Source organism: Octopus bimaculoides, chromosome 12 (assembly GCF_001194135.2).
Source record: "Octopus bimaculoides isolate UCB-OBI-ISO-001 chromosome 12, ASM119413v2, whole genome shotgun sequence".
In the NCBI taxonomy this organism is placed as follows: domain Eukaryota; kingdom Metazoa; phylum Mollusca; class Cephalopoda; order Octopoda; family Octopodidae; genus Octopus; species Octopus bimaculoides.
In genome coordinates, this window is record NC_068992.1 from 44,278,164 (window position 1) to 44,289,121 (window position 10,958).

The window sequence follows — 10,958 nt, forward strand, 5'->3', positions numbered from 1 at the left end:
GGGGGGGGGGCAAATACTAATGAAGCTACATTGTGGAGAGGAGAAATTAGGTGCAGTGGTTAGTGTAGACCTGGAGTGGACACAATTTGTGTGGCAAGAGGTGGAGAGAGATGTGAACCAGGATTACCTGTCAGGAAGTGGTGCAAAACTAATCAAGCTATTGTATTAGAAGTAAAACGGTATGCAGTATCAGCACCATATGAAAGATGAAAGCAATTTTCCAGTGTGGGTACTACCTGAGTTTTGTACAGGATTAGTAATCGTTGTGAGTATTTTTAGTTTGCACATCAGTTCATATCATTCTTGGATGGAAATTGTTGCAATTTACCAAATACTTAATATCTTTTATATATGTATATGTGAATGTGTGTGTGTGTGCATGTGCGTGTGAGTGTTTGTTAATACCGGTTGTTGAAAATAATGAAAATAACTAATACAATATTCACCTGCCTTTCTCAATTTCAGCTGTTAGTCTATGACAGAAACCCAGGAATATTTTATGAATATTCCATTCCAACTGGAATGGTTCCAACGATACTTGATAAAATGAAAAGTGATGTTTCAGAAAGGGTTAATCCGTTGGAATCTCAACGTCATGGTCAACGGTCACACCGTAATCATCACTATCCCCATCATCATCAACAACATCATCGTCAGGACAGTGAACACCAGAATTTCTTGGGGACAAAGCATCTCAGTAATTCTAGGAATATTAACAGACGTCCTGGACCTTACTATATTCCTTCATTTGACTCAAACCAAGCTCTTGGTTCATCATCTGGGAGTCCAAATTCAGGACATAAATGGAACTCTAATCTTCGAGCCAGTCGTCGGAGACCCTATCCTCACCACCAAAATCAATATTCTAGAATTGTTTCTTCAAAAATTAACGATTCAACTACGGGTCGAGAGAAGCACCTCAGACCTTACCTAAACAATCAAGGCAATAGAGTCAGTGGTTCTCGTTATGCTGCTTACAGAACTTCTAATCGACAGTATTTCTCAGCCAGCAAGTTTTACTCCAATCATACACGATATGGTAATAACCTTCATAAACCAGAACAAAGGCAGCATCATTCTAAATTACACTTAACTAAAGTGCATAATAATGTTCCTGTGGTGCCTAATTCAAACACAGGGACATCAGATCAGTTGGAAGTTACTTATACATGGAATATTGTGGGATTTACCAAATGTTCTGAGCCATGTGGTGGAGGTAAGTACAAAGATTCATCATTGTCATCATCATCATTATCATCATCATCATTATCATCATCATCATCATCATCTTCCTCATCATCCTAAGCTGACTTACATTTGCAGCTGAAGCTTCCAGAAATAATTCTGTACCATCTTTCAAAACAGACACATTGGATAAAGTAGTCTAGATACACTTATGTCCAGTTAACAGACAGTTCCAACTGAAATGAACATGAAACAGTGACAAGTAATAGCACCAACAATCATTATTGCAGTGCTAACGAAGTTGATGTTGGATAAGTAAATACCACTGACCTCAAGGTTAGCAGTTCAATCCATATAACAATTGTTGTCTTAAATCCCTTGACTACCACCACTACTAACTACAGCACCATCACTACCACTGTCACCATCATCATCAACATTACTTTCAAACCAATTGCAAAATAGATCCTATGACATTTACTGATAAAAGTGAGAAAAGTCAACAATTGATAGTTAATTAACAGATACTTTTAATTATAATAAAAAATTAGGTTATAATTAACAGATATTTAAATTTTAATTAACTGATGTTTCAGCTATAATAACAGATATTTAGGTTGTAATCAATAGATATTTGTTGTTGTTCTTTCTGTTATTCAGCCCCGTTTCTGCTGTTGATAAGGACCTACAGTACACTATCAAATGACTAAACATGACCTGTATATTTACAGTACCTGAGATCCCATGGTACCACCTTGTGGACAACCATACTGTACAGTCAGTTGTTAGTTACATCTTAAGACTGAATTTGTTTAGTTATAAGGAATTATAAACAGGAAGAATAACTTTTGGATGGGTCCTTCATAAAAGATTAAAATCACTCAAAGAATCAAAGACTACAAATGATTTTACTTTCTTTATAACTTTTCTTCAAATAACACAGATCAGTTTCTTACATTCTTACATTCTTACACGGTGGTGCTCCAGCATGACCACAGCCACTTGGCTGAAACCCATAAATAAATAAATATTTCACACTTCTACATTAGATTTGTAACACAGTTTACGTGTTGAAGTCACCCAGCACCAGCTTCCAAACACAAACTGTGCAAAGCCAAGTAGGTGACACCACAGAAACAGTTTCTTACAGACAATCTTAACAGAAAATGTATAACAGCTGCTGTTGCTTCATTTAACTGCTTTATCTCTTGACATTGTTTTCACTCTCAATTGACAGTTAAATTCTTACCAATCAACTGCAGATGAGATTTATTTACAGGCTTCGTTATGACAAACTATAAACCCTCATTGAAGTTTATCACAGATAACCATATCATTTTGAAACTGGTGTCAGGATATTTTATTTTCATTCTCCTTTCACATAGCACACACACACATCACCCACTTAAATGTTTTGATAAGTTTGTGTTCCCAGTTATGAGAATCTTGTAGCAGATGTCTGACTAGTTTGGCGGAAATAAGCAAATTTTCCAAACTTGCTAAAATAACAAGATTAACATTGAGACAGAATCATCTTCAGTGGTCTTCAGTAAATGTATCACAGCTTAATGTGACCAGACATTGCATTTAGATTAACAGAAAAATATTCTAATACAAAATATACTTATTCATACATCTCTCTCTCTCTCTCTCTCTTTCTCTCTCTCTCTCTCTCTCTCTCTCTCTCTCTCTCCCCTCTGCTGTTTTAACTGCAATACTACATTTGAGGGGAAAAAAATATCAACTTGTTTGTATTGTACAATATATATATATCTATATATCTAAAGCTGAGAATGTCTGTCTGTCATGGGCCCAAAAAATGTTCAACTTCTTGCCTAATGCGAGCCCGGAGCAATCTCAGACCTCTTACACCATTTCTGTATTACATGTCAAAAGTGAAACAATAACATCTCTGTTAATACTTTCACTATTACATGGTTTCAATTTCAACTAATTTCATTATTTATCTACATATATATTAGTTTCATTTCTATTACTTTCAATATGTATTTATGTACATGTTTGTATATGTATGTATGTATATGTGTAGGTGTGTATGTATGTATATGTGTAGGTGTGGAAGAGGAAGACCCAGGAAGACATGGGATGAGGTGGTGATGACCTTTGGACCGAAACCTTTGGAGATAATGCTGTGCTTAAGAAGACCTGGCAAACTAAGTGACATCATAGACATGGCTGATGCCAGTGTCACATAACTGGCTCATTTAAAAGTATCCTTCAATCATCAGGTAATATGCTGTTGAGTCAAGTGGAACCATAGTCGTGGCCAATGCCACTGCCACCTGACTGGCCCCTGTGCCAGTGGCATGTAAAAAGCACCCTGTACACACTTGGAGTGGTTGGCATTAGGGAGGGCATCCAGCTGTAGAAACCTTGCCAGATCAGATTGGAGCCTGGTGCATCCCGCTGGCTTGCCAGTCTTCAGTGAAACTGTCCAACCCATGCCAGCATTGAAAGCAGACGTTAAATGCTGCTGCTACTGATGATGATGATGACAATGATGATGATGATTTTTTTAACCAACAGGATGAAAGTTTCTCCATCAATAGGATCCAAGCACTGCAACACCAATGGAAGAAGTGTATGGACCATAATGTTGAAAAATAAACCCTGTTTGGTCACACCTCATGAAAGTGTCTTGGTCAGCCTCTGAACTTTGCAGCAGATCCTTGTAAATTCCAGGCCCACCAACATTTGGTGTATCGCAACAGAATTTGTTAGAAATCAAAAGATATAGAGTATCCATGTTTTATCAAAGTAATTTGTTCTTGAAAAGCTGTTGAAAATTTGTAATTTAGACTGAATACTAAAGGTAACAGAGTGCACAGTTAGCTTATAATACGTCCTTTCATTGGTTCCCAATGGTGATGGTACCAGAGGTATTTTGACCTTTCCCAAAAAGTATGGGGAACTCCAACACTTACAATCAAACTGAAACCCTGTAAGAGATAACCAGACTTCATAGGAACCAGATCCCCATAACTTCACTTATCACATACAAACTAGTCATGTTATTTCAACTAATGCAAGAAAAATATTTTCAAACTCTAAAAATATAGAATAACAAGATTATCTTAGATAGGAAACAGCTTCGACACTTGAGAAATCCCTATAAAAATATATCTTTTATCTTTTACTGGTTTTAGCCCAGGGCTGAGGTCATGGACCTTTTTAAATATTTTTATTTTGCAAAGAATTGTTATTGTTGCAGCAAAACACCATGTCAAACATAACTGAACGAGTCTATGGAATATAAAATATTCAGTTGAGCAGCTGTAATCCACTGATACAGTGATACAGTTGTACTATACCTGTAGTACAACTTTGATCACTAGATCTAGTGATACAGTTATACTATATTTGATATCCAACTGTTATCTATAAAACCAGTGATGCAGTATGCAGTATCAGATGTATACCTGTGATTCGCATATCTAGTGTTACAATTGTAATTAGTGGAATATATACAGTGCTAGACTGTACGATGTGATGTCATATTTTTTCACCTGCACAATGCTCGGTAATCCAGTCCATTTAGCCACTGATATGTAGTACATACTAGGAACAACGGTCTTTAGTAAACAACAGTACTAGCACTGTGAAACATATGAGTAATTCATTGATCTTTTTATGTGGGGTTCAACTCCCCCGGAAATAATGTGGAAGATAATATACAGATGAGCGATAAATATATATATACATAAGAGGCTGAATTTCTCCTACATCTATAAGGAACTGACTTACCCCTCCATACACTAAAGTTCAACTTAACCCCTACATGTGTCACCCAAAGACAGCCTTCAGCAGTTATAGCTTCATCTGATGAGTTCTGAAGTGGAACTTAATTGATTATTTAAAGGGGGTGATTTGTTTTATGAGAAACAAAATGTTGGATGAAAGAAGAGAATGGCATATTTTTAGTAGCATGTGTGGATGGTTTGGATGGTGTCATTTTGATCCAACTCACTCTTATTTAGGGTTAATCCTTCAACAATTGATTTACTGAAATAGAAAATTTATGGGAATCAAAGTAGCTAAACTGTAAAGAGATTTACAATCTTTTGAGGTTTTATGAGAAACTCAGAATTGCACTAACACATTACCTTCATCTGAATCAAAGAAACCATGCCAACAGGGAGAGATGTAAGTCTGACTGCACTAATAATGAAGTACCATGTAGGAATTGTATTATATCTCCCACAGTAGTCATTGTTCTGTGTAGCATACAGCTGGCATGGTTTGGTTAGTGCTATTAGGCTGACATCTGGGTGCTTACATAACAAGGAATAGCCTGCAGAACAAATTACATTATAATATAAACAACAGATCCCTAAGGGTTTATAGGAAGTCTATTCCTGCTTGTCAAGTATTTGTATTTCATTGACATTAAATTAGCAATAAGTTGCTGGACTACAAATATGGGGGCGTAATTCAGGGGGCTGAGGGATTTCTGGTAATATTCTATAATAGCTTTGTGTTCCTGCTTAGATAACAGTCCCCAATTTATTGTTCATTGCTTCCTTTTCATTTATACACACACAGTATATATACACGCACACACCATTATGGTCTGTGTCTTAAATCAAGTTTGTACTTCTTACAAAGTTGTGTATTTTGATGTAATTAAATTGTCTGCACTTCTGCTGTAAAGGGAGCACTAAACATTACAAATTGGCAACTTCCATCCCTCTCAGCTACAATCTCTGTCAGGGGTTACTCTCTCTCTCTCTCTCTCACTATCATCAAGGGTTTAATCAACAAATTCTAACTTACTCCTAGAGTGAAACATATAAAAGAATTTAGTTTCTGTTTATTTCAAAGTATGTAATTAATTATTTCTTTAAAATGTCAAATGTCAACTTTACTTTGATAATTAATATTTCAAACAAGTTTAAGATAATAATTTGCCACAAGTGAGAGAACATCACTTCAAATGATTGAGAAAATATTTTTTGCCTTTCAGATCCTGCCAAGGTTAAATTTGGTGTGTGGATGTTTGTGTGTGTGTGTGTGTGTGTGTGTGTGTGCATGCTCATGCATACATGCATGCATCATCATTACCATTATCATTATCATTTTACATTCACTTTCCATGATGGCATGGGTTGGACGAGTTGTCTTGCTCTAAGTCATTTCTACCCTGGCTACTATACTTTCTGAATAACCACTTCTCCTAACTATGTCTCTTAGGTAATAAAATCTCTTAACTGTTTCTAGTGATCTAGTCAAGTACTCAAGAAGATCTGTTTCTAGTTCAATCTTACTACATACTGCTCCAGTACATCTGTCATATATAAAGTTTATCTTCCTGTGATTTAGTTATAAACTTTTGTGAGTCCATAGCTTACACTGAATACACTTCATGGATTTTATACATACCTATTTTCTGCAAATTGAGCAAGGCTATTTGCCTGATAATATCAGGGTCCTGTCTTCTTTCCAACTAACTAAGATTTTATTCTTTGTTAAGTTTACCTTGAGATCTTTCAATTCTTGGTTTTGGTCCCATGTGTCAAATTTCTTCTCTAATTTCAACTAGATTATCAGCATATAGAAGTTCTCAAAAACAGCTGCATATGAGAACAAAGACATTGAGTCCGAGACAAGTCCATCAAGTTATCATATCATATACAGCCTAACAATGTTGTTGTTTAGCCAATAGTCAGTTCCTTTTCCAGAGATGTCTAGCCATGACCATCCCTTTTCTATTTTTCAGACGTTATGTATTGAAGATTTCATAGTTTTATATGTTCTTCTATTTTCAGGACAGTAGGGTAATTCTGTTGTCATTTCTAGCATGTCTTGAGAATATGCAAAGACTCTGCACTTAGCTTGATATATTCCCAAAAATTTATTACTAAACTGAGAAAATGGAATAAAGGAAAGTGAGTTCAAATTAAAGTAAATTTAGGGAAAACAGAGTTTATAAGTAAAACAAGATGTTCTTATTCAATGGATCAAAGTGACTGAGCAGATCATGGATTGAGCTTTCAGCTGTAAACATATTGACCTGTTTTCATACGAGCAAGGTGAGGATCATTTCCTTACCTCCTTATATAGAACAGATGACAATGGAAATAAGACACTGTAGTTGTCTGAACATTAATGAGTAATATGTTACTGTCATTGTTATAGTAGTGGTGGTTACTGATGTTGCTGTTATTGTTCTTTTGTTGTTGTTTAGCCCTAGGTCAGCCCTGATCAAGCAGACTTATAGTCAAACACATACCAGCTGTAACCATCCTGTCTTTTCCAGTAGTTATCTACGACTACATTACCTATGTCACTTTTCTTCAATTTAATAAGATGTGATTTGAGAGACATTTTGTTTCTATGTCTGACAAGCTGAATGACCATGTAGAAGCTTTATGCATTTTATCAGCTTCTGCTTTGGTTGTTATCCATCACCAATTCACTGCACTTCATTTATTTCCTTTATTCTATTTTCTTCATGTATTCAGGGTACCATAAATAGTTTCTGCACACCAGCAAGTTTGTTCTATGCTTTCACTAATTGTTTTAGGTGCCTATGTAATTGGAAGCAGATGTAAATAGCTTCTTGGTCCCCCCCCACCCTTAATTAAGCTGAACATTGAGAATTATAACTGTTGGGGAGAGAGAGAGGGGGGCAGGGGACTGCACCAGCACTTAGCTGGTACTAATCTTCAGCTGACTGGGCTTGGAAAATGTAAAATGAAGTGCTTTGCTCAAGGAACAACATATCGCTCAGTCCAGTAATTTAATCTTTATAATTGTGAGGTCAACACCAGAACCACAAGAACATATGCCGTTATCTGAATTCTCTTCTACTCCTGATATTTTCTCCTATCAGAAGAACTGAACTTAGCATTACAATCCAACTAATGACTTAACAGTTCCAGAGTGATGCAACCATTCACAACACTGGATTATACAAATTCCCATAATTTACAGAATTCAGCTGTTGAAAGTTAAATATCTTCAACTAACAGAGTACAATTTGTTTATCCAATCAGCTGCTTGTTTTGGACCTTTTCAATTAGGTCATCTTTTCTCTCATATTTCTTTAGTACATGCATGTAAAATTATACCACTAGAACAACACTAAAACAGTTTTAATCTCTTTTGTTTATCATAGCAGAGTAGCGTACTATCTGCCATTACATATTTATTATAAATGGTAAAACCATTAGCGCCATAATGATAAGAGCCCCATCCCCTCATCGCTTTGTCACTGCAGTTTCCACAATAACTCTACAAACAGGCAGTTATTTGGAATTATGATTACACATCAAAGTCTCTCGCTCCTTGCATGACATTGCTTGTGGTTTAGTCAATATTACAAATATTTAGAATATAAACATTCTCTGTTATTTTCCTCCAGGAACACAGGAAACCAAAATTGTTTGTGTGAAGACCAACTCAAAGACCATAGTAACAGATGCCAACTGTAACCCCTCTACAAAGCTACCCACCCAGACGACTGTCTGCAACACAGCTCCTTGTCCTGCACGGTGAGTTTTATTTAAATAGTTTCCATAAATATACATATATACATACATGCATATATATATGCATATATATATATATATATATATATATATATATATATATATATATTAATCAAAGTGTACAGTGTATGGTATTATATATTCATTATGGCCAGTCTTATCAAATGGTTTCACACTGGGTATTAAACCAGATGTTTTATAACAACATGGTTATATAGCGTGTGCTCAAAAGAGACAGCAGGAATGAAAAAAATAGAAATGGTGACTGCTCTCCATTATTGGAGGTGAAAATCCACATCCAATTACTGTGAAAAATGACAAAACAAACTGAAGAGTTATAACAAGAGTTATGTCTCTTGGCTCCAAAGAATTCTGAGATGCAAGTCTATAAGGGTTTTCTGAAAATGTGTGTAGGGGTTATAGATTGATATTCATGGTGGGTTAGAATATGTATTGGGGTATTCTATGTATAGGGTCTCTATGGGGGTTGGAGATGCTAGGTGGGTGCCCAAATGCTTAAGTCTATGATAGTTTGCATATGTGTCTATGTTCAGTTGTGTATATTTTGGTTAAACTCTTTGGTGGATTCTCAGGATGTGGTAGTGAAAGAGTCAAAGGAGAAGAATTGGTGATAGTAATGATGAGACCTGTAGATATGATAATATACGCTTTCTTTCATGCAATCCAGAAAGGGTGGTGCTCTCCAATTCACCAAAAAGAAACTTGTCAATGTTTGCATTTTCTGAAAATTTCTGGTCTGGAATTCAGTACTGTGATGGAATTCTTAGATCTAAGAGGGATATGCTATCTTCCAGCTACTCATAACTTGTATTCTTTTTATTCCATTAACATATGGCATGGATTTTCCTACGATTTTCCACTTGATTGTATATGGCATGTAGCTGGTCATCAAACCCCATAGTGGCCAGCCAACTTAGTAGCTTTCCTGTTGTCCATGTACCAGAAAGAAGGTAGGTGGTTAGCATAGTGACTTTTGAAGTTGCTTTTGCATAACCCAATGTAATTTTTCTTTTCAGTTAGGTCATCTTGTAACATTGCTGTAACTCCTAACTCTTATACGACAGACTTTATCATGCACATCTGGTTGAGTCGACAAGCTCCGGGGTCTTGGCAGTTACAACTGGAAGTGGGCTCTTGATAGTGTTTGCAGGTAATGATGCTCTTCACATTGGAGCAGCAGCTATAGGATAATTTATTTGAGCATCTTTTGAAGATCTTTCTGTATTTGTGATTTTCTGGTAAATGCTTATCTAAGAGAGAGAGAGGAATCTTAAGTTTTAACATTTAGGGTGAAGGGGCAAACAAAATTATTTTTCTAGGTCAGTTTTCAAGTTTATTTTTATTATTCATTGTGCTTATGGTACAGTTTATAAACCATACCATAAGCCCAGTGAGAAACTTTCCTACGTACACAAACAGTTCTGCCACCCACTCATAGTGCTTAAAAACTTGATAGCTAACGTTGGTAATAAGATAACCAACTTCTCTTATTCTAAAGAAATTTTTGATAAGGCAGCTCCCTACTATGGCAATACCCTTAGTTAACAGTTGCTTTAAAGATAAGTTATTTTACGACACTTCTAGTAATGGTATCAATAAAGAAAATAGATCTAAGAATAAGACTGAGGAAAATAATTTGGTTCCCCTCCTCTATGCTTTACAGGAAAATTTGGTAGATGGAAACTGTGTGGAAGTCTGTTGTGTGAGCGTATATATGTGTGTATATGACAATATCTTACTGTTTTAGCTTGTCATGCCATGTGGCAGAGCCTGAGGGTTGCATGAAGACACCAGACATGCTGTAGAATACTGTTTGAATTGCTTTCATCACATGAAACTATTTGTAACTCATAAAAATATATATTGTGTTTATTAAATAATATTTATTTCTCACCAGATGGAGTACTTTTTTTGTTGATCTTACCTTTCTCAAAGCAGTACACTATGTCTGTCTGTCTGTATGTATGTATTATCATCATCGTTTAACGTCCGCCTTCCATGCTAGCATGGGTTGGACGATCTGACTGAGGACTGGTGAAACCGGATGGCAACACCAGACTCCAATCTGATTTGGCAGCGTTTCTACAGCTGGATGCCCTTCCTAAAGCCAACCACTCAGAGAGTGTAGTGGGTGCTTTTACGTGTCACCCGCACGAAGGCCAGTCAGGTGGTACTGGCAAAGGCCACGCTCATCTCGCTCGAGAAACCTCATGTGTCACCCGCACAAGAGCCAGCCCAGGG

At 36.3% G+C, this 10,958-nt stretch overlaps 1 protein-coding gene across 3 annotated transcripts in view; it reads left to right on the forward strand.

Moving 5' to 3' along the window:
* LOC106870936 (thrombospondin type-1 domain-containing protein 4) overlaps positions 1-10,958 on the forward strand; it is a 130,006-nt gene that overhangs the window by 108,529 nt on the left and 10,519 nt on the right. For all 3 annotated transcript variants that reach the window (XM_014917177.2, XM_014917176.2, XM_014917178.2), the window contains 2 exons: positions 466-1,216; positions 8,570-8,699. In XM_014917177.2, coding sequence (XP_014772663.1) covers positions 466-1,216; positions 8,570-8,699 — 881 coding nt within the window. The remainder of the gene's footprint in view (positions 1-465; positions 1,217-8,569; positions 8,700-10,958) is intronic.